Below are 25,518 nucleotides of genomic sequence, written 5' to 3'. Positions count from 1 at the left end.
GTCCATGCCATGACCCTCCTGGGGACACTCCCATAGAGCTTAAAATCTGGGACTCCCCATCAATTGCTCTTAGAACTGAGGCAGCTTCTCGGATGAGAGGTGAAACATCTTAAAGAAACCTAAAGAAGTCCATGCGCTTTTCTTTCTAAGCTCCTTAGACTACGATGACCTGGATGACAGAACTTTTACAGACATACTGTTCTCAGGGTTGATAGCCTTGACTTCACTCTTCCAAAGATGATCTCTTCAGTTTGGTAAAGTACTTAGTCTTTGCCTCATCTGACCATAAAAGCCCCAAATTGCCCAGACATTCATGCCCGTGAAGAGTGTAGGCAAACCTCTGACCATAACTATATTTTAGGTCCAGTCCCACTGGTTTGCCACCACACATTAGTAGACATATCATATTAAGTCTGGGCCGGATCAGAGTGTATCACTCAAAGGCCTTTAGTTATTGTCAAAAAATTCTTTTTTATATTTTTAAGTGCAAGATAATTTTTAAAAGAAAGAATGGCATCTGATTCACCATAACAGCCAGAATGAAGGAAAGCTTCCCGATATCTTTTTTTTAAAAAAAGTGTTCAATGTTAAAGTATTGCTTTATTTATTTTTATTTTGAATTTATATATAGTTATACCTGTGTGTCAGATTAATGCTGATTAATGTTTACTTTACTCTTTCCATAATGCTTGGTGAGCACCGTCTGCATTTCCCTATGCCTATGCACAGCATCCTGCTCTGTTGAGCACAGCATACAATAATTCGCCTTAACATCGTGCATTACAAAAATGTCTGCAGCAATGCCTGCACGTTTAAGAAGCTGCACTTCAGCAGTGCAGTGGTTTGACAGAAATACTAATGTCAGTATGGCAGTGTTTAGCAGCTATTATGCTAATGCTAATGCTGAGGATTTTCTATGAGTCTGTTGTGGCCAGTGCGATCCTCTATGCTGTTGCATGCTGGGGGAGCAGGCTGAGGGTCGCAGATGCCAACAGACTTAATAAACTAATCCGTAAGGCCAGCAATGTTGTGGGGATGGAGCTGGACTCCCTCAAGGTGGTGTCGGAGAGGCGGATGCTGTCCAAGATAAAGACAATGTTGGATAACACCTCCCACCCACTCCATGACATGCTGGTCAGTCACAGGAGCACGTTCAGTGAGAGACTGAGATTACCGAAAAGCACCACTGAACGACACAGGAAATCATTCCTGCCTGTGGCCATCTCCCTGTACAACGCATCCACTTAACACACTGTTTGCTGCTACAACTACACATGTTTCTTTTCCAAATATTTATTTATGAGTGACTTATGTATGTATGTATGTATGTATGTATGTATATATATGTATATATTGTACTATTCTTAGTTAGTGTATTGTCTGTCTTGTCTTAATGTTGGTTTAAAATGGAGCACTGTAACAAAAAATAATTTCCCCCAGGGATCAATAAAGTATTCTGATTCTGATTATGTTGAACTACGTTTTTTCTAATATAGCTTGGCGGTATTCTAACATTATTTAGCACTTTACTTAATGGGGGCCCCTCCAGTTCTTGACATATTTCAGTCTAGATTAAAGTAAAGATAAACTGACCAGCCATAGACCCACAAAGCTAGCGTGGCTGAAATAATGCTCGCAGGATTTCAAGTATAGAGCCCAACTTTCTCTGAGTATTTCACATACCACACTAAACATTGCTGCATCTAACTGCATTTACCAAAACCCTCCCAAAGGTGTGACTTTGGTTTTGCAATGCAGCTAGTAGAAAAAAAAACAAAAAAAAAAACAACAACACATTTTTATTTTTATAGAGGCCACATCTCATTCCTGTCAATTCAGCCACAAAAAAAGATGTACTTGGAAACCTGTGGCGTTGCGCTCCTCCCAGTTAACAAAGAATAGCTGCAGATATCCATTGTTTTTCTAATTCTCTATGTTTATGTTTTATGTCTCACACTATGATTTACACATCTTTCCCCAGGCAGACAGCAAAAATCTAGAGACCAAAAAAACAAACACGTTTTGGTTATAAAAAATGATTAGTTTCTTTAATCAAAATATAGATGCTTTCCTCCATTTGTGGTGGTAGGCTACGGAAGAGGATTAGGGCCACAGGAAAAAAAAAAAAAAAAAGAATTCTGACTTTTTTCTCAGAATTCTGACTTTTTTCTCAGAATTCTGACTTTTTTCTCAGAATTCTGACTTTTTTCTCAGAAGGCTTCCAGCTTCGGTGACAGCGATGTGTCCAGTTTGGCAGGTGGAGAACTAATTCACTAAATATGGTGGATATAAGTGACTTTTTGCGTGGCCGAGGGGTCCCCGAAGATGCTATTTTATTAATGGAAGAGCAGAAGGTGAGTAACAAAAAAGAGAAATAGTTTGGTGTCTCCTATTTTTACAGGAAAACAGTTACGGTATAGTTACGGTTAGCTGTTAGCATGCTTGTTAGCTTATAATGTTATATAGGAATGAACGTGTTTCACGATGTTACAGTATACTAGGTGAATTGACGTTTTAACTGTTGTTGATCGCAGGATCATCCCAGATGGGTTCGTTGCATTTTATTTTATTGTTCTACTATTTCAGAGTTTTTCAAGGCAGTTAAGCGGAGCTGTGTTACAGATGCTAGCCGCCTGCCAATATCACTGATATATTTGATGTGTACAAGTAAGTTACACTTAGTACAGCGGAGGAGAGAAGCTGTAATGAATGTTTATGCGGATATTTCACTCAGAAAAATGGGTGGCGTTCATACACAGCCACCGACACAGCCCCGGTTGTTGTTCTGACGGTGGCCGACTGACGATCCCCTCACAACATGTTAGCTAACACAAACTAATGTAGTGCATGTAACTGTGTATACGTTAGTGGTACAGTGTCGGAAGAAATGAGCAAACTGTTTATAATGTCAGAATGACATCATCTTTCTCCTATATATAAAAGTGCTGGCTGAGGAGCGCTGCCGGGTTGAACTTTGACCTCGGAGTGACGTGACGTTTGTTCGCACAACCAATAGAAGTGCAGAAAGTCGCAAATCAGGCATATTGTTCGCATAAACACAAAAATAAATAACGAAATAATCCCGATATTGTGCCAAAGACTGATTTACAATGTTACTTTGTGTTCTATGTGTAATACCTTTGCTTAAATGACTAAATGGACTGTGTATTTATGACTCTGCGTTATAGTCTTACATACATAAGTAACATTCATATGTACAGATAAAAATGTACAGAGCTATGTACACAAGCGTGTACACAAAAGTCTACTGCTGATCGAGCTGCTCAGTGGTCGTACAGTCTCATGCAGAGAGCGTGGAGGTGTTGTCCATGGTGGATGTTAGCTTAGACAACATCCTCTCCTCCCCAGTCTGCTCAGTGGACTTTAGCAGACCGCTAAAGCTGGCCCTCCCGACCAGTTTGTTAAGTTTCCCCCTGTCCCTCTCTGCCATTCCACCACTCCAGCAGACCACAACATAAAAGACAGCAGACGCCACCACAGTGTCGTAGAACATCCTTAGAAGACGTACTACCTACATCATAACCAATCAAGTCCCGCTTTTTTTTAAATACAGAAGAGGATTTATTATTTACTGAAAGGCTATGCCTTAGTTTGCTTCTTTCATTATTGTGCATAAAATAGATAGCTTTTCTGATAACTACAGTCAATACTCTCCTACTGGCATTAACGAGGCCTAAGAGGCTTAACTGTAATATTGCTTTGCAGCGTAAATGTTGCAGAAAATGACTGTCTTTTCTTTCTTCCTGTGTGCAGATTGACTGTGACGTCATAGCGCTGATGGATGACGCAACTTTGGCAAACTACATTCCCTCGTACGGAGACCGAATTGCCGTCTTCAATTTCTGCAAAAGCAAGCAACCACTGTCAAAAAGAAAACTAGGACTTCTGCAAAAAGTTCACCTCTCAAAGTGAGAGAAACAGTGGCTGACATGTCAGATTTGGATGACTTAATAAGACTGTATTTCAGACTTTCTTTCAGTAACAAAGAAATACTTTCAATTTTAGCACATAGTCATCAGACAATTATAAGTGTTCGAACTCTAAAGAGAATTTGTAAAAGACTTGGGCTTTTTAGAAGGAAGAATCAATCAAACTTGGAGGAAGTGCTAGCCTTTGTCCAACAAGAGATCATGACAAATGGACAGATGCAAGGTTATCGTTGGCTACATCTACGTGCAATTCAACATGGATTTGTGGTGTCACAAGATACTGTAAGATGCATAATCAAATTGCTTGACCCTCAAGGTGTGGAACTGAGACGAGCTCGACGGTTGAGAAGACGACAGTACAGCTGCAGAGGGCCAAATGCTCTCTGGCACATGGATGGCTATGACAAGTTGAAACCATATGGTATTGCTATCAGTGGCTGCATAGATGGTTTTAGCCGCTATGTTTTATGGATGGAGGCTTATACTACAAACAGTGACCCTAAATTGATTGCAAGTTGTTTTCTGAAAACAGTTTCATGCATCAGCGGATGTCCAGAAAGGTTACGTGCTGACCGAGGTACCGAAAATGGTTGTGTCGAACAAATGCAGATGTTTTTACGGAGAAACCACACAGACAGTTTTGCAGGTGAGAAAAGTTTCCTTTACGGAAGAAGTACGGCCAACCAACGTATAGAAGGATGGTGGGCTACCCTACGCAAACAGAGTGCACAATTTTGGATGAACTTATTTCAAACTTTTCAGGATGATGGCCACTTCACAGGGGATTTTTTGGACAAAAGTCTTATCATATCTTGAAATTCCACATAAATACTGTTTGTTACTATAAGGTCAGATCCGGTGCAGAAACGCATAAATTTCTGAAGTTTAATGTTATCCAGCTCTCTGATGAATCTTTTGAGATGATTTTTCACTTCTTTTTGTTGTGGAGTCAAATCCACAGCAAATTTCAGCAGCTGGCACACTTTTTTTGAAGTTGGTTGCAGTTCAGAGAATAACTTGGTCAGTCCCTCCGGACTGAGGGAGATATGGGGGTCGATGATCTCCTGCCAGCAGTCAATAACAAACATTGGTTTTTGGACAAGCTCTTTGTGTGCTATTTCATCAAGGATTGTAGGAAGAGTCTCAGCAGTGATTCTTTTTCTACAGCCATAACTGTCAAGAATTTCCACAAGATCATCCAAGTCAACTGCAGAGAAATCTTTTACTGCTTCCATCAAAACATCACATTCTTGGCTGCTGACAAACTGTAGAAAGTGTGCTTTAAGATCACTGTAAACACCACTGAAAAGCACTTGTTCCATAAAAGGGATTGCAAGTTTATTTGGAAAATACTGACATTCTTGGTAACCTTTCAGGAGTATTCGCCCAACTGCCTTCCATTTTTCAGCAGGAAAATCATGGCGAATGAATGGCACTTTAATGGTTGCACCTAGGGTGCATCGCTCATAAAATTCATGCCAGAAGCATGTGAGTACATCTCTTAGTATTCCTGATCCAGTGCCTGGTTCTTCTGTGTTGTCTGGAAGTATGCGCTTCACATTCAGTGTTTTGGTCAAAATCTCCTTATCAGAGAAAGCAGTAATCATGTCATGTAAAGTGTCAGTATGACGTATGGTGATTGTTATTATGTTCTCTGAATTAGGTGGACTGAGGGGTACAAGAAAACCCTCATAGACTAATGTGTCTTCTGTATCTTCTTCAGCATCAAAAATTGGACCAAAAGTAATTTCTGGATCATCTAAAATTTCTGAACCAGCGATGACTTCATCAAAATTACCCCTGACTTCCCCCACTTGCAATGGATTAATATCACTGCCACTGCTTTCTGAGACAAACACCACTTCAGATATCTCGCTGGCATCTTCTTCAGGATCTTTTGGTTTTGTTGCAATGTAGAAGCGTAACATTGTCAGTCTCGCTGCCTCATACATATTGCCAATAGACTGGCAGGTATCATCAGTAAGGTGGTTCTGTTTAAAGTCCCAAACCTCAAACTCAAAATCTGTTTCACATCCCTTAGGAGATATGCCATTAGGAAAAAAAAGTTTCTTTCCTTCCTGAAGAATATCTTTTAATCCAGCATCAGTGGCCATTTGAATTTTTCTAGTGCCACCTCCCTGCTTCGCTCTCACCTGTTTGGCTATTTTTCCATCACAATGTATCCATCCTATCTCAACATTGCGTGTTGCTTTTTGCTTCTTTGTCTGTCTTATTCCTGCATCTGTATGTGAAGTGTTCTCCTTTGGACTTTCTTTTCTGGTTTTCATTTTCTCACGAAGTTTTTGCAGAAGTCCTAGTTTTCTTTTTGACAGTGGTTGCTTGCTTTTGCAGAAATTGAAGACGGCAATTCGGTCTCCGTACGAGGGAATGTAGTTTGCCAAAGTTGCGTCATCCATCAGCGCTATGACGTCACAGTCAATCTGCACACAGGAAGAAAGAAAAGACAGTCATTTTCTGCAACATTTACGCTGCAAAGCAATATTACAGTTAAGCCTCTTAGGCCTCGTTAATGCCAGTAGGAGAGTATTGACTGTAGTTATCAGAAAAGCTATCTATTTTATGCACAATAATGAAAGAAGCAAACTAAGGCATAGCCTTTCAGTAAATAATAAATCCTCTTCTGTATTTAAAAAAAAGCGGGACTTGATTGGTTATGATGTAGGTAGTACGTCTTCTAAGGATGTTCTACGACACTGTGGTGGCGTCTGCTGTCTTTTATGTTGTGGTCTGCTGGAGTGGTGGAATGGCAGAGAGGGACAGGGGGAAACTTAACAAACTGGTCGGGAGGGCCAGCTTTAGCGGTCTGCTAAAGTCCACTGAGCAGACTGGGGAGGAGAGGATGTTGTCTAAGCTAACATCCACCATGGACAACACCTCCACGCTCTCTGCATGAGACTGTACGACCACTGAGCAGCTCGATCAGCAGTAGACTTTTGTGTACACGCTTGTGTACATAGCTCTGTACATTTTTATCTGTACATATGAATGTTACTTATGTATGTAAGACTATAACGCAGAGTCATAAATACACAGTCCATTTAGTCATTTAAGCAAAGGTATTACACATAGAACACAAAGTAACATTGTAAATCAGTCTTTGGCACAATATCGGGATTATTTCGTTATTTATTTTTGTGTTTATGCGAACAATATGCCTGATTTGCGACTTTCTGCACTTCTATTGGTTGTGCGAACAAACGTCACGTCACTCCGAGGTCAAAGTTCAACCCGGCAGCGCTCCTCAGCCAGCACTTTTATATATAGGAGAAAGATGATGTCATTCTGACATTATAAACAGTTTGCTCATTTCTTCCGACACTGTACCACTAACGTATACACAGTTACATGCACTACATTAGTTTGTGTTAGCTAACATGTTGTGAGGGGATCGTCAGTCGGCCACCGTCAGAACAACAACCGGGGCTGTGTCGGTGGCTGTGTATGAACGCCACCCATTTTTCTGAGTGAAATATCCGCATAAACATTCATTACAGCTTCTCTCCTCCGCTGTACTAAGTGTAACTTACTTGTACACATCAAATATATCAGTGATATTGGCAGGCGGCTAGCATCTGTAACACAGCTCCGCTTAACTGCCTTGAAAAACTCTGAAATAGTAGAACAATAAAATAAAATGCAACGAACCCATCTGGGATGATCCTGCGATCAACAACAGTTAAAACGTCAATTCACCTAGTATACTGTAACATCGTGAAACACGTTCATTCCTATATAACATTATAAGCTAACAAGCATGCTAACAGCTAACCGTAACTATACCGTAACTGTTTTCCTGTAAAAATAGGAGACACCAAACTATTTCTCTTTTTTGTTACTCACCTTCTGCTCTTCCATTAATAAAATAGCATCTTCGGGGACCCCTCGGCCACGCAAAAAGTCACTTATATCCACCATATTTAGTGAATTAGTTCTCCACCTGCCAAACTGGACACATCGCTGTCACCGAAGCTGGAAGCCTGCAGGTGCCCACCTCAAAATTCTGAGATTAAAGTCAGAATTCTGACTTTAATCTCAGAATTCTGAGAATAAAGTCAGAATTCTGAGAAAAAAGTCAGAATTCTGAGATTAAAGTCAGAATTCTTTTTTTTTTTTTTTTTCAGTGGCCCTAATCCTCTTCCGTAGTAGGCTGATGTCAGATGTGCCTTCTATCCTTTACTATCCATGACCCAACTTAGCATTTTGGTCTATGTTGCCTGATCCTGGAAAGCTGCCACCAGACTCTTCAAGTCATGTCAAGCCAAAGACGCCCAGACCGGAAAGCGTCCACCAGCTTGGATCTCTGCCAGGAGCCTGCAAGGGGCATTAAGCATGAGGTCACAGGCAGACAGCTGCCAAGTTGTTTATTATCAGCACCCTGCCCCTGCATGCGAGATGCGAAAGCAGGTGCTTACACTTCAGCAGCCTTGCTTCAATTGCTTAAGACATACTGTACCTTGAAAGAGACCCATTTCTCCAAAACCATTTTCCATCAGTCTCCCCTGAAGCCTGCTAAGAGCTGTGGACAAGAATCCACACACAGCAAAGTGCAGAGCCTCAGTCTCACCACAGTCAATCGAGCAAAAAAAAAAAAAAAAAAAAAAAAAGAGAGAGAAGAAAAAAAAGGAAAGATTTCCTCTTACATCCAGACAGCCCCCTGCTGTGACACTATACTACTCATCCCTTTACCCAAATTTCCAGGATACCTGCTCAGACAGCTTGAAAAATATTATCCTAACAGAAGTCTAAGTGGATCCTGCAAGCACGGTTTTCACACAATATTAGTCTGGAAAAGACACACTGAAAATCAATTGGGTCTGGCAGCTAGAAGCAGAACTAATGGGTAAACTCTGTAGTTATGTCAAATGATGACAGCAAGAACTGGACTAATCCAACGTTACTTTAGCAACATATCTGGCTTTTAGAACTACAAAATTAAAGAAAATGTCAGCCTAGCTTTTGCCAGTATATCTGAACTGATATTATTATGATCAGCAGTAGAGAGAATAAACACTGTTTCTACTCAAAATAGAGCACTGTAGACACACAAGTAGAAGCATTCTTAAAGGTAGACTAAGATTCAACCACACTGTAAAGCAGAAGATTGGGAGGTAGAGAGTGAGACGAAAAGTAGATACAGAATAAATAAAATTAAATAGGAAGTAAAACTATAACAGAAAAAATAAGTGGTAAACAATGATAAATGGGCAGGATCATTCAAAGGAAAAAGAGTGAAGGGAAAAAGGAAGACAAGATAAACATTTTAAAATGAAGCAGAGATGAGTGGGTAAAGACAGTAAATGTTAGGTTAGCCCTTTACTGTGTAGGCTGAAGGCAAATGAAATGTAATTGAAGCGCATGTAAATGAATGACGATAACGGTAATTTCAGAAGTTCTGAACAACTTTAACTGCAACGTGACCTTCACTATAAGAGTTTTCTGTGTGCAGGCCTGCAAAAGACGATACCACGGGAATTTTAATGAACCTTTTAGAGTCCTATCAATGCTGAAAATCTTTGTTTATTCTCTTTCCTCAGAACTATACGACATCACCACAGAAATTTATATAATGTATGCCATATCTGTGCCACTGCGTATCAGCAATGCACAACAACAACTGTGCTTAATAGGTGTGAAATAACAAAATCACAAGGATAAGGTGTTTAAGAAAAAAAACAAAAAACAGCAATGATGGTGCATATTTTTGGTCTGTAGATGCCTGCCTGTGATTGTAAATGTAAAAAAAGAAAACAAGGGTATTTTAACTTTTTTCCTTTGTTCTTTTTTACAAATGCAAAGTTCGAGTGTAGAGGCTCGCATATCTTTAGATACATATGGCAGGATTGTGTGTGGCTGTTTGATATATTCTATGTTCCATTAAGATTTCAGTCACTATTGAACAGCACAAAACTTTCCTGTCTGAATAATTTGCTGTAATCTATTCTAAGCAAATCCATACTAACCATAAAGAATAGTTATGAGGGAACTAATTTTCACTGAGGTGTGGATGAGTTATAGAAGAAGAAACTCCATCAACTGTCTGCTTGGGTTGAAACTGACTGTATGTGTGTTTCCTATATTGTAGTGTGCGTTCGTGCACAAACACATGCAGCATATACGCATGTTTGTGTGTTCATTAGCATGAGGCCATTACTTTGTGCATCTCTGTGCGTACGTCTCTCAGCTGACGAGACACACTCACCGTCCTACTGTACACCATTAAAATCAAAGGGAAACTTTGAAAGCAGAAATTTAACTGTAGCTCATCATTACCAAGCTCACATTGTGGCAGAAAGATCAAAGGAAGTCCCTTTGGCACAGATAACTACAGTGCATCTCTTAAAACCAATAAAATATAGTCAAACCTGGAAAAGGATTTGCCGAGCGAATCGAACGGGTCAGCATCTCACAGCAGTGAATGTTAAATATGAAGCTATACATGAAAGTGTGCAAAAAGCAGGCTGTAAGAAAAACAACATCAGCAAAAATCAGAGCATGAAGTTAACAATAACTACCTTAAACTTAAAAAAAAAAAACACTATAAAAAAAGTTTAACATAATAAGGAAAAAAAATTCTGAGAATGACCTTCGGTAGTCAGCACAGTCTCTAGACCCACTTACATGAAGGCTGCCTGCAAAGCAACTATAGCAATCTGGCAGATTACACAGCACAGAAGAAGAGGGACACAAAAGCTTTGTGACTCAGTTGTTGCCTGGAAAGTCTTAGTGTCAGGTCATCCACTGCGACATTTTTACACTCAAAAATAACCACTCAAAACTTGCTACAAGCTAGATTCACCCATTCATACGTATACATTTCAATGGAAGCCTTGGGAGCAACTTGGGGTTCAACTTGGGCACATTCTTCTTGATAGACACTTTGCTCTGATCCAATTGTCCAAAGCGGATGGATCAGAGGATAAATGGTGCCTGGCAGAAAGTTTATTTTGTATTTCTCATGTACAGTACTTACCAAATGTATTAGACCACCTGTCATAAAGACAAAAAACAAATGTTATATTCTTATTTATTTAGTAGATAACAGATCTGACACTGTATTTCTCAGAAATTAATCAAGCATAAAATTCTACTACTAAAACTAATATTTTGATTCAGGAATACAAGTAAATAACCAATTTGACATCGTAATCAAAAATAATAATGTGTTTTACTACTTTTTCAGGTTTTTAAAAAATATGTAAACCAGTTAATTTCAAAATTCATGGATAACAACAACAATAATTATATTTTAGCATTAAAAATATTTTGATTAAAGAGTTTGTGGATACTGGTGGATTAACCATTACAGAAAAAAAAATGATACTGTAATTACCAACTCTGTTAATTTAGAGCAACAATGACATGCACATTAGACCCGAGTGGTGGTCTCATACATTTTTAAGGACTAATAACTGCATTAGTTTGCACCAATACTGAAGTAGCACAGGTATTGTCTTTTGTGATAATGATGTGCAGCTGAGAGAGACTGCTTCCTTTGTGCTGCATGTGAATAAGAGCAGTTTCATACAATGCCAACGTCAATTCTCCCAGCTCTGTCCGTTAATGTTCAACAATCAACAATTCTTGCTGCTCCTTGTGATACTGCTTCGACTCCGGTAGCGTGCATCCAACTATCCACATACACGTCCACTGTAGAGGTAGATGCAGCGTGGGTCAAGAAGGAGGTGAACAAAATCAATGTGCTTTATGCATAAAAGGAAACAGCATTTTAATCATCTTAAAAAAATGTATCAGTAAAGGCTTTTATTGTCTCAGGGCACTTCAAATAAATCAGTCTATGGGAAACACGGGGCTAGATCACCAAATATGCTCAGGCAGCTTATATACCTGGGCGAATGGCCCAGGTAAAATGTGTGTGGGAAATACTTTTGCGTATTTACCAGCTATTGCTAAGTGCATCTAATCACAACATAATGGAGTATTTGGCATTTGCTCAGAAGCCACAAAAGACTACAAACAGACTACAAAGCCACCATTTTTAAATTACTTACAAACCTAGCTTGGCAATGAAGTACTAAGGTTTCTTGTTACTTATCAGATGACATACCCATCAGAATCAATATGCTAGTATCAGCTAATGTATTGGTCAGATTGATTTATTGGCCTTAAGATTAAATTCATGTTAATTTTCCTATCTATAGTGCCAAGTGGCAAACCCTGTTTAAATAAATAAAGACCGAAAGACATCAACCCCACAATACAGACAAAAATGTGTAAAATAATCATCAAGACAAAAGGTTTTTTTGACATTTTTTCTTACACTTTGGGTAAACACATAAATAGCCCCACAGAGATTTCTTTCTGGGATACCTTGCTTTGTTTTCTATTTGCTGATCTTGTGCCGTCAACAGTTTTATGCACTCAAGACCTTTTTAAATGCCTGGAAAGTAAGCCAAAGGGGGGAAAAGAAGTCTTTTTTTTAAAGAACATTATTCCACAAGTGACAGATAAGGATGCCAAAACCTTGATCTCTGGTGTGATCCCACCTCTTGCATTTTAAACAAGCTTTAGATTAAAGAAGCTGGAGCATTACATTGAAGCCTTTGCTGGAACTTCCACCTCTTTAACTAAAATATACATGACAGGTGGGGGAATTCTAGTGAAATGCTTTGACCTCTAGAAATTGATATGGGTTGAAATGGCTACACAACAGCTTCTCAGACAGGGACCTAAATCTGTCAGAGGAAAAGATCTGCAGTCTTAAGTTTTTGATTAGTAAGTGTGAAAAAAAAAAAAAAAGAACTTCCAAACTTTTCTGGAAAGAAGCCAATAATATGATTAAAAAAAAAAAAAAAGCGATAACAAGATATATGTTAGTTATACAACAGTATAAAGGAATATTTCTTATGTGGTGCAGAATCTCCCTTTCTTTCCATTCTCTACATTTTTATTCAGTTTGATTTTCTTCTATTGTGATCCCACGAATCGCAGTCTGTTTATACAGTGAAAACAAAAATCTCCCTACCGTTCACTTCCCTCCTGCCCAACCCCGTGACAGATGAGAAATTGAACAATTGATATTTCTGACAGGAACACAATTAAATCCTGTGGCCACTGTCAAAAAAAAAAAAAGCTACACATGAAGAATGGGAATGTGTGTTTGTTTATGTCCATGAGATTCAGCCACAAATCTATACACAAGGGGTTTTGGTGCAACTGTGTGCAGTCAGTCAACATTTAGGCATTTGTCTATGTAGCGAGTCCAATCACATGATAACTTACATTGTATCTATCCAAACATATTCAGCACTACTACGCTTGTATTTTATTATGGCAGACAGAGACAAAGAAATAAAGCATGACATAAACATAAGCTGAGAAAAGAGTGTGCAGAAAAAAGCAAAGACTGAGTGGGACAGGCGAGCCGAGAGAGGGGGAAATAGTAAGTGAAAGAAAAGAGACTGAGACCAGAGACAAGCTGCCCCCATGGCACTATGTGACAAGGACATTATGTAGATTGAAATGCTTCATGCAGGTTGAAATCAGCATAAAATGGTGCAGCAATTTTCTTTTTAAACTGGCGCCATGGCTTAACGGTCAAATTATACATAGCCTCCATGTTAAGAATGAGCCGAATGCAAATACGAGCTTCGCATCTGAACTTGGGAGACCTGGAAACGTACGTACAAGGAGTGCAGAATTATTAGGCAAGTTGTATTTTTGAGGAATAATTTTATTATTGAACAACAACCATGTTCTCAATGAACCCAAAAAACTCATTAATATCAAAGCTGAATGTTTTTGGAAGTAGTTTTTAGTTTGTTTTTAGTTTGAGCTATTTTAGGGGGATATCTGTGTGTGCAGGTGACTATTACTGTGCATAATTATTAGGCAACTTAACAAAAAACAAATATATACCCATTTCAATTATTTATTTTTACCAGTGAAACCAATATAACATCTCCACATTCACAAATATACATTTCTGACATTCAAAAACAAAACAAAAACAAATCAGCGACCAATATAGCCACCTTTCTTTGCAAGGACACTCAGAAGCCTGCCATCCATGGATTCTGTCAGTGTTTTGATCTGTTCACCATCAACATTGCGTGCAGCAGCAACCACAGCCTCCCAGACACTGTTCAGAGAGGTGTACTGTTTTCCCTCCTTGTAAATCTCACATTTGATGATGGACCACAGGTTCTCAATGGGGTTCAGATCAGGTGAACAAGGTGGCCATGTCATTAGTTTTTCTTCTTTTATACCCTTTCTTGCCAGCCACGCTGTGGAGTACTTGGACGCGTGTGATGGAGCATTGTCCTGCATGAAAATCATGTTTTTCTTGAAGGATGCAGACTTCTTCCTGTACCACTGCTTGAAGAAGGTGTCTTCCAGAAACTGGCAGTAGGACTGGGAGTTGAGCTTTACTCCATCCTCAACCCGAAAAGGCTCCACAAGCTCATCTTTGATGATACCAGCCCAAACCAGTACTCCACCTCCACCTTGCTGGCGTCTGAGTCGGACTGGAGCTCTCTGCCCTTTACCAATCCAGCCACGGGCCCATCCATCTGGCCCATCAAGACTCACTCTCATTTCATCAGTCCATAAAACCACAGAAAAACCAGTCTTGAGATATTTCTTGGCCCAGTCTTGACGTTTCAGCTTGTGTGTCTTGTTCAGTGGTGGTCGTCTTTCAGCCTTTCTTACCTTGGCCATGTCTCTGAGTATTGCACACCTTGTGCTTTTGGGCACTCCAGTGATGTTGCAGCTCTGAAATATGGCCAAACTGGTGGCAAGTGGCATCTTGGCAGCTGCACGCTTGACTTTTCTCAGTTCATGGGCAGTTATTTTGCGCCTTGGTTTTTCCACACGCTTCTTGCGACCCTGTTGACTATTTTGAATGAAACGCTTGATTGTTCGATGATCACGCTCCAGAAGCTTTGCAATTTTGAGACTGCTGCATCCCTCTGCAAGATATCTCACTATTTTTGACTTTTCTGAGCCTGTCAAGTCCTTCTTTTGACCCATTTTGCCAAAGGAAAGGACGTTGCCTAATAATTATGCACACCTGATATAGGGTGTTGATGTCATTAGACCACACCCCTTCTCATTACAGAGATGCACATCACCTAATATGCTTAATTGGTAGTAGGCTTTCGAGCCTATACAGCTTGGAGTAAGACAACATGCATGAAGAGGATGATGTGGACAAAATACTCATTTGCCTAATAATTCTGCACTCCCTGTAGTGTCAGCACCTCAGAAAGAACTAAAAAGAAAAGGAAAAAAAAAATGGACAAAGATTTAAATCTTGGAAAAAAATTCTCTTTTTTTAAAACAAAGAAACAAACAGTAAATTAGTAAAGTTATATTAATATTAAACTTGGGGAATATTTGTTGCTTAATCTGAACATCATCGTCCTCCTGTGAATCACTGATGATCCAACCTCTACAATGCACAATGTGTGGCCCTTCCAAAATTAAGAGACACTTACACGTTAACACACAACAACAAGTGATTTAGCATAGCATAATTAAGTAGAGTTATATCAGCCAAACAGCTTAAACAGTGTTAAATTATAAAATGTATGCGGTGCTTATAAGTTTTAGGTCTACCAACTCATCTAGACGAAAATACCCAGTGGAAAAAGAAAGAGGGAGAGGAGACAAATGAGTTACTCTCCAAGAGCGGTCACATTAAGCTGTAATTTAGCAATCAAACCCACAGTCAGAAACATCCTCCTGTTTTCTGTCATGTAGTGATTATGGATCAGTTTGCGGCACAGGTGTCGGTTATACATTGACACGCCACATGAAACCATAACGAGGCAGATTCAGTTCATTATGAATCTCATAATTATTACAGTCATTTATTGCATCAATATGGAAATGAGCTAAAATTGCATATTTTTGAACAATTTGTCACCAATCGCTTTGACCATTTTCAATCTACAACACCGTTGTCCATTGGCCTAACATCCTAATACTAAGAAGGCATGATGTGAAGTATTCATTGGGATAATGTGTTAGCATGGTAAATACTTAGCTAAAAGAAAAATCTTAGATATAATGTACATGTATAAAATTTGTAATTTTAGTCAGTAAAGATGTGGCCTAAACAATTTAAGAAAACCATTACGAATACTGACAATACTAGATATACTATGCAGAGTATATTTGGGCATTTTATATAAATGGGTGGCAACCAGCTTAGCACAAAACTTTTACTGTAATGTATTGTCTATGTTGCATTTTCTTTGTTTGACCATGTTTTTGCATTTATATCTATTGGACATTCGACAGGACACTAAACGCACAGTACTCGTGCATTACCGTAACACGTAAGGAATAACAGAGAAGCTCAAGTGAATGGCAAGACTGTCGCAGAAAAAGCCCATTAACATTTATGTTGCCAGGGATTATGTAGGAATGCACAGATACTATTATTTTAAGCAAAAATGCTCAAAATAACAATTTTGGTATTAACTGATTATAAACCATCCCCTCCTAAGCATAAGAAATGATTATTTATTTATTTTTAAATACAAGTCATCTTTTCATCACTATATCTTTGAACATCAAGCCAGAACAAAATTGACGTGGCACATCACAGACATCAGAAAATGTTATTTTATTTTCCAATAGGCCGATTAGTCAACAGGGTGAATCCTGGCCAAAACTGATGTTCAGCCATGACGATCCCATAAATCAACCCCTCATTAAAAGAAAAATGCACATCAGAGTTTAGTGATGAAATAAATGGTCACACAGGTCAACAAAAACCAAACATGGTCAGATAAGTCATCATCGAAAAGTGGGAGAGTGCATGTATGGCACACAGCAAGAGAACTGTAAAGGCTAGAATGCTTGACCCACAGAGCTGGAGAGCCCAGTTGCTCCGTCACGCTGGGGGAAGCATTTTGCTGTGATGGTTTGGCTGCCCGTAACCTCTTAAAGCAAGAGTCATTGCAAATCAATACAAAGCTGCTTTGAGTGATCACCCCCAACTATGATAAAATATTTCTATTCTGGTCAGGTCTCCTTCAGGATGACGATACCCAACATCACTAGAGCCCAAGGGTCACTAACTGGTTTGATTAGTGTGAAAATAATGTGAATACGTTTTGGTTATCGCAGACACCAGTCAACTAACTAAACATCTAAAGGAAATTTTGGTAAATGGTAAATGCCCTGTATTTGTATTGCGCTTTTACTAGTCCCACCTAGGGACCCCAAAGCGCTTTACACACCCAGTCATCCACCCATTCACACACACATTCACACACTGGTGGAGGCAAGCTACAGTTGTAGCCACAGCTGCCCTGGGGCAGACTGACAGAAGCGAGGCTGCCATATCGCGCCATCGGCCCTTCTGGCCAACACCAGTAGGCGGTAGGTGAAGTGTCTTGCCCAAGGACACAACGACCGAGACTGTCCAAGCCGGGACTCGAACCGGCAACCTTCCGATTACAAGGCGAACTCCCAACTCTTGAGCCACGATCGCCCCACAAATTTTGGAACAACAAGCTAAACAATCCAAGAACTAGACACTACTAGACACTATAATGTAGTATACTTTGGAGATAACTAGTTGATTTACAAATACAAGAGTATTTTGAATTTTTGAAGAGTATTTCAAGAAGCAGTTGCAATTTAGTGACCTTCGGGCCCTAGTGATGTTAGGTATCATCCTCCTGAAAGAGACCTGACCAGAATAGAAATATTTTATCCTAGTTAGTATGTTCACTCAAAGCAGCTTTGTATTGATTTGCACCCAGTTATGATAAGGTCAGAAAACCGTGTGACATTACAGTATTCCAGTTCATAAACATGTTTAAAATGAGACAGTAACAACACAGGAAACAGGAGAGATTCTGTAATTACTGAGTTTCAGTGCCCTACTGTGCAGCCAAACTATTTCTGGGACCCCAATCTCATAATCCTCTGCCCGCTAACAAAGCATTTTCAAACTCATTTCCTGAGAGCATCACGTCAGCCATAAAACCACAAATGGAGCAGTAAATAGCCTAATAATACCCAACAGTTTCTTTTTACAGCTGACTTTGTATCCAGTAGCAGACAGCTTAACTTGACTCTGCGATTTGGGAAAAAAATCCAACCAGTTAAAAGCAAATGAGCAGGTAAGTTGTGGAAGAGTTGGTTTTGAAACACTTCTTTTAAAAAAAGTGAAGGATAGGAAAGCAAGCAGTCAATATTTAGATAAACTGGATAATGACAATAATCTGTAATCTTGTAATCTGGCCTCTGTATGATAAAGATAAAATTGAAGGACAAACTTTCAGCTTTAATAAAAGTATTACATTAACCGTTTGGGAATTACAGACATTTTTATACAAAGTTCCAGAGGCTCAAAAGCAATTGGACAATTGACAGAGCAGCAGCTGGATGGGCAGATAAAGCTTTGTCCCCTCATTACTTCATTATAAGTTAAATAGATCTGGAGGTGATTTCAAGTATTGAACTTGCTTTTTTTCCACAGAAAGTTTCAACTTGAGGTCCTTGAGGGAAAAGAAAAAAAAAAAAAGAAAAAAGAATCTGTTGTTAGATCAAGAATATGTTGCATTCTTAGACAACAGGAATGAACTGGGCAAGGCAAAGCAACACCAAAAGGCCCGAAAGACTGCAGATATGAAATGCATGATGACAGAATTATTTCCATGGTTGAGAAAACCATCTTCCCTACATCTAAGTCACAGGTGTCGAACTCCAGGCCTGGAGGGCCGGCGTCCTGCAGGTTTTAGATGTGTCCTTGATCCAACACAGCTGATTTAAATTGCTAAATTACCTCCTCAACATGTCTTGAAGTTCTCCAGAGGCCTGGTAATAAACTAATCATTTGATTCAGGTGTGTTGACCCAGGGTGAGATCTAAAACCTGCAGGACACTGGCCCTCGAGGCTTGGAGTTTGACACCCCTGAAGTAAACCCTCTGGTGGGTGCAGTCAAGAGGCCTTCGTGAATGCACCTTGTTGTAAACAAAAACCTACAAAAACCCTCTGTAGCTCAGGAGGTAGAGCAGGTCACCTACTGGTCGGAAGGTTGGTTAGATCCCTGGCTCTGCATGTCAAGTATCCTTGGGCAAGATACTAACCCCAACTTGCTCTCCGATGCATCCATCGGAGTATGAATGTGTGTGAATGTACTTAGAAAGCACTGAGTGTAGATAAAGTGCTTGTGAGAATGGGTGTGATTGGGTGAATGTGGCATGTTGTATAGAGTGCTTTGAGTACTCAGGGAGAGTAGAAAAGTGCTATATAAAAGAATCAGTCCATTTACAAAAAGGTGCAAACCACTGGTTACACACAGAACAGGACATTTGAATTTGACTTAGGCCAGAAAACATCTAAAAGATCCTGCACAGTTTCTTGGAAAAGGATGGAAAGAGGATACTTTCCTCTTCTTAATAAAAAGAGGAAAATATTCACAGGGAAACTTAACTACTCGTGTTTCAAATGACACCAAATTGTCTCTTGAACATGGTAGAGGGGAATTGGCATGTCTGACTGCCACTGGAACCAGGTCACTAGAGTTAAATGATGATGTGTTGATGGAAGTAGCAGGATGAATTCTGAAATGTACAGGGCTATGCTCTCTCCTCAGATTCAGTCAAATGCTACAAAACTGATCAGTGCAAATGGCTATAAACCCAAAGCACAATTCAGAAGCAACCCAAGATATTCTCAAGACAAAGGAATAAGATGTCCCTTCAAATGGCTCCATCAAAGCAGTAAAACATCTTAAGGGAGCCAACAGAATATTTGGTGATGTCCATGGGCTCTAGAGGTCAGGTTGTCAAGGACAGCAAATGGGAAAATGGGAAGGCTGTAAAAGTTTAAACAGTCAATGGTGTAAATTGTTTCGGAACTGCTTGAACTAAAGTTGATATTCTTTACTTCAGTCGCATCTCAATTGTTTGATTAAAAACTATGGTTGTGTGCAGAACTAAAATTAGAAACAAATCTGTCCGCTACAGCTCTAGCAGGTCTGTCTATTGTGTGGGTGTATCAAGAGCTCAGCTGCCACCCATTTCTTATGAGGAGCCAGTGCACAGCTAGCCTCATTCAGCAATCAGCCACCTGGCAGTATGTACGCTAGTGAAGAGCTTCTCAGTTGGTGAGTGAACTAGCTGATCCACAATCAGTCCGGGTTGTGCTGCTTAACAGGAGAATGCATATGTTTCTGTTATCTGTGACCACTACTACAATCCCATGTGATAAAACACATTGAGCTGCCATCATCTTTGGCAAAGTTTATTAAAAGTATCACTGTCGGTATTAAATACGACTTATAGGGTAAAAATAAACAACTGTATTTGAAACTTCATTGTGGGAGGGCTAAAAGGACAAGTTTGCATCCTTTAATGTTAAAAACACTTTATTTTTTCATATTGTATATTGCTACAGGATATCCTTCACTAACAATAAGCCAAAACTGCACAAAAGCCAAGAAGAGGCGCAAGTTAGACAATGGACTAAAAGGGTGGTTTACATTTGTGTCACCGTTTCATGCCTGTACATTTGTCTGACAACAAAAACAGGAATGTATGTGATTACGAATAACTTCATATTATGAAATTCAATTCAATTTTGTTCATATAGCACCAAACAAAACAATCACCTCAAGGCGCTTTATATTGTAAGATAAAAACCCTACAACAACAAAGAGAAAATCCCAACAACTAAACAACCCCTTTTAAGCAAGTATTTGGTGACAGTGGGAAGGAAAAATTCTCTCCCACTTCCCATCCCCCCCCCCCCACACACTTTTAACAGGAAGAAACATCCTGCAGAGCCAGTCTGATGCAGGGGCAGCGATCTGCTGCGACCGGTTAGCAGTGATGGATATAAATGAAGCTTTTACATAAGTTCAATAAGATCTGTATTCAGTCATCAGTCTGCTTTCCCAGGCATTTGGCTTCTACTCAGTTCTTTTACATCCCTTCCACTTTCCCATGCAGTAAAAGTCAATGCTGACATCATCGCTACAGTATAGTCCAATCATCATCCTGGCTGCCTTCTTCAAGCCAATCAACCTCCACTATGCCTACTTTAAACTGCCCTGCTCATCTTCCATTCTCCCTAAACAGCAGACTCCTGCATTCAGCTCACCTACTCCCAAGTCACTACAGCCAAGCCTCCATCTTATCTTCATCATCTAGACTCTGAGCGGTCCTACCCTAATTCTTATCGCTGCTGGGATTTCATTCTGTTGCGATGGGCCATCGAAGGGTAATTACCAAATACCATTATTGAATTTTGTATATCGATAAATCATGTTAAATAGCTTATTGAAATACCACTGATGTAAGCAAAGACATTAGGCGAGAAACAAACAACAGTGTGGTTTGCCAGTGGGCAGAATATGGGCCCTGTGCTATTGCTAAAACATGGGGGTTGACACAATGTAAAGTCATGCCAGTGAATGTTGGCGGCCTAACAAAAACCACCAGGAAAGTTTGGTCTATAACAGAGTGTTCATCAGTGTTCACGCTGACTGCTGGAAGTCTTAGGTGTCGTGCTTAAGTTTATGTGCTGCTTGTTCCAACTGCTGTGTGTTTGATTAAACAGATTCAATGTGTGCTCGACAAGATTTAGGTCTCTTCAACTTCTGATCACGTGTTGCTGCTCTATAACTGAATGATTTATGTACTTGCGTTCAGACCGAATTATGAGGAGCTCAAAACATACATGCATGTGCAAAATCCCATAAATATACACAACAAAACCATTTTGAACCACCACAAACCCACTCTGCACACACTGATCCCCTTAGAGTGAGCATTTTAGTGAAAAATACCCAAATTTTCTTTGACTTTATTACTAAATAAATTCCACTTCTAAATCCTAGAATCTTCACTGTTTATTTATTATGTATATATGTAAAAGCACACATTACAGCGCAACATGATAGATTAATTATGCATTATTTTCTAATCCATATTTATGCATCATTTCACTCTAAGAGAATCTGCAACTCTTTTGCATTTTCTTCCCCATTTGGAAAACTGGAACTGAATTTATCTGAAGTGTGTGCCCATCATGATTTTTGTTTACTAGAATCCTCTTTTTTCTCTTATTAATACTAAAATGATATCCACGAGGAGTCTGGATTTTTAAAAAAGATTCCCCAGTATGCCAAATGCCATTATCAGTAATGATAATGAATAGTGAAATCTACAAGAAATTACAGCAAATATCAAAAATGGGAATCTATTCTCATATGCTAAACACCATTGGAGGGTTTAACCTTCAGTAGTGCTTTTACATCCTTTTCTACTGTATATGTACACACTATATTTAGCTTAGGAACTATCATGCAGTTGCTTTCACCAAAATATGTTATATACCAGCTATGTCAGTGATGAAAAAACTCAGACTTTAGGGAATGCTTCATAGGCAATGATAAGTAGTAATAAAGTGAACAATTTTACACCACATTTATCCAGGTCTAATGGTTTTAATGGCTCGCAAAGAGTCACTCTAGTTTCAAAAAGACATCAGGGTTATATAAGTGAATGGGTAAACAGCCCTTGGCTCCTTCGTCTTAAACTTCCTGAACAAGTTTAAGACGAAGGAGGCTTTCTAAAGGTCTTTTGTTCTAAATTATTTTGTTGAAACTATGAAAAATTCCTCTGATACATTTTTCCACCATCAAGGTGAGCATTTAACCACAATCCTGGCATTTTCAGTATGGTGCATCAGAAATGGTCTCAGTGGAAAGGTGCTTGTCAAGAAGCCATTCTGAAAGAAGATGAAAAGATTGAGCTATGCCAAATTCCACAAGAACACTGGCAATCAGTGGCTGCAGGTTTTAGGGAGTGCTGATTTGAAATGTGAAATTTCTGGTTTAAAATGTTACTGTGCACAGAATAGATTAAGACAGTCAAGACAGCAGTAATTGTCTACAGTCGTCTGGAAGCTCTGTCATAGTTTTGGTCTGCATTTCAGCCAGTGGTGTTGGAGCTTGTCAAAAATGGAGAAATTAAGAACATAGGAAAGCAGTCATACTTGGATTGACCATGCAGTATCATCTAGAAGGCATCTGATTGGTAATCCCACACCGCCAATACAATAAATGCATACATGCATAGAAAAACCAGACAAACACTTTGGTTTCCAGAGCCTGGACCTTAATATTACTGAAGCAGTGTGGGTTCATCTTGATAGAGAACAGAACAAAAGGCAGCCACCATCAAAAGAGCTTTGAATGTCTTTCAAGAAGCCTGGAGAACTATTCCTGATGATTATTTAAAGAAACTACAATGAATCCTCCCTAAGAGACTTTAGGCTATAGTGAAAAAAATGGCCATACCAAATGTTCACTTTCAAGCTCATTAGAATTGCACAAAGCTTTTTGTTTTATACACTGCATTTGTGAATAACTCAGAAAATCTCTACACTTATTTCTCGGTTTCGCAACAAAACAAAACAATGAAGGGTGATTCGGGAGTTTTAATACTGTAGAATGCAGTTGGGTAAATCTACAAAGAGCAAACTCAGAACAAAAGACAAATCTTGCAGAGCTCATAATACAAATAAACTGAGTGAGGCGTGTCTCCTTAATGAAGCACTTGCCTGCAGAATCCCACTTTAACCTCTGCTTGAATTTACAGCAAGCTAGCAAATTGAATAATAAAAAAAATGAATATACTTAAAATGAAATGTCAGTGAATTTTCATGCAAGTTTTGTGCATCCTAGATCAGCTTTGAGGTAATTGCTCTTGCTCCTATCCTGCACGCCCTGTCTGGCTTAGCTTTATAAAGTTGCCAAATATCAAAGACCTTATAACTACAAAGCCTTGCACCTGAACAACCCAAGCTTTTCACACTTTTCCACTTGATTTCCTCAGACTGTAGGCATCCACTGACTAGATTCACATTAGTGGATTTCAAAGACTCAATCAAAAAAAAAAAATTATTAATAAAACACACCCCTACACATGACTTCACCTGCACGTGCAGGCAAGACGTATACACTGTACACATGTGCGGTCACAGGCACACACAGTCAATCCGAGAAAAGAAGCAAAGTAGGGAGATCGTTTAATTCACATCATATGCAATCAGAAGCAATTAGCTCAACACCCTCTCTCATACCACCTCGTCAGTCATTGCACCGGGTCTAAGCCAGCGTCAAGCAAACTAAAGCTCTCAGAAATTTGGAAGACTTCCTCAAGAGACGCAGTGGGATTTTCATTCATACAACCATGTGCAAATTTATGACATCCTAATTCACAAAATTGCAGCATGACATCATGCTTATACCAACCAACAGTTTAATGAGGTATATATGTCTATTGCTCTATACTTTATAATATGTATCTGTAATGCAGCAGAGCATGCACAGAAACTGCTTGGCATTATCTGACATTCAAAGAAAAGGAAAACATAGTGCTGCATGTAGTGAGTCATCAGTACTACAGTGTGCTGAACTGCTCTGCCTCAGGCCAACCAAGGTTTACAAGTCACCTCACTATTGGCCTTTTGCCATATAAAAACTGTATCATACTGCACAAAGATGATATAGAACAGTAGCTCTGCTTTCTTCCTGCAGGTTGACTTTAGAGGTTAAAAGATCATCTCCAAATCCTTTTACCTGGAAAGTTTATTCTTTAACTTGTCAACAGATGTATCCCCAGTGACAACTGAGCAAACATTGTGCACAGAGAATGTGTAATGTAGTTGAAAGACCAGAAAAATGCCAGAAAGTGGATCCTGAGTTTGTCAGTCTATTTCCAACTTAATTGCGATGATTACAGATGCTAAAATTGCTATGAATTTAAGAAAATGAAAAGCTGAAACGGTTACTCAGTGGAGCTTTTTGTTGATTCACACAAAACTATTTGTCAGCTTTTTCAACAAGCAATTATTGCAGTCACTGTTTAAGCAGAAATGCCAAACATTCTCTTTCTGAGTTGAACGTAAGCATTTAGTGATTTTTGAGGGGTTTGCAGAAAAACTTGTACCTTGGGGCTAGCAAGGTAATCATAGTTCAATATTTGAGCTAGTTTTCAGGGAAGTTGTACAGTTTGCATGATTAAATAAATCTTCATGAAGTAAAAGCTTTTCTACTTCACACGAACAAAGCAAGAAGGAAGCACTTACTGGTTGTAGTATGCATCTGTGGGGACATCTCCCTTGAAGAACAGTGAGCAGACTAACGTCCTGAAAGAAGTGATAAAGGATTGGAGATCAGAACTTTCAGAAAACTTGAGAAGGTAAGAAAAAAAGAGACAAATTCTGCTTTTTCAACTGATTTGATAAATTTGACAGATCAATCACTTACACATCATTTAAAACAGGAAAGAATCTTTATTTTTGGCATCATCTTATCAATTTAAAGGAAATCTTGATTGGACAATGTACTTGCCATAGAATAATGACTCCATGGTTTCTCATAAGCTTCACTTTCACTATGCAGTTCTGTCTGTCATCACAATGAAATCTCTGAGCAAAACAAAGGTTACACTCCACAATAAGCAGGAGGGACAAGTGCTGTTCCTCTCAGTGTCAAGGTTTGCTGTGTAGCAGGCAGGAGGGAGGACCCAATTGCAGGACTCGAACACG

The 25,518-nt window shown here is 39.3% G+C and overlaps 2 protein-coding genes across 2 annotated transcripts in view; both read right to left on the bottom strand.

The window, feature by feature from the left end:
- LOC146568503 (leucine-rich repeat-containing protein 51-like) overlaps positions 1 to 25,101 on the bottom strand; it is a 137,025-nt gene extending 111,924 nt beyond the window's left edge. The window contains exon 1 of the mRNA XM_085283395.1: positions 25,057 to 25,101. Within this exon, the coding sequence (XP_085139521.1) occupies positions 25,057 to 25,084 (28 nt within the window). The 5' untranslated portion in view covers positions 25,085 to 25,101. The remainder of the gene's footprint in view (positions 1 to 25,056) is intronic.
- LOC146568504 (uncharacterized) lies at positions 4,709 to 7,945 on the bottom strand. Its single transcript, XM_085283471.1, has 2 exons — positions 7,812 to 7,945; positions 4,709 to 6,391 (listed from the first exon to the last, which is right to left on the bottom strand). The coding sequence occupies exons 1-2, from the start codon at positions 7,884 to 7,886 to the stop codon at positions 4,709 to 4,711; spliced, it is 1,758 nt and encodes a 585-aa protein (XP_085139597.1). The 5' UTR covers positions 7,887 to 7,945.
- Positions 25,102 to 25,518: the final 417 nt, after the last annotated feature.

The sequence above is a fragment of the Mchenga conophoros genome, linkage group LG8 (genome assembly GCF_057382185.1).
Source record: "Mchenga conophoros isolate Kocher_MC1m ecotype Shallow Benthic linkage group LG8, M_conophoros_male_GT1.1, whole genome shotgun sequence".
NCBI lineage: Eukaryota > Metazoa > Chordata > Actinopteri > Cichliformes > Cichlidae > Mchenga > Mchenga conophoros.
This window is presented reverse-complemented; position numbering and strand designations above follow the sequence as displayed.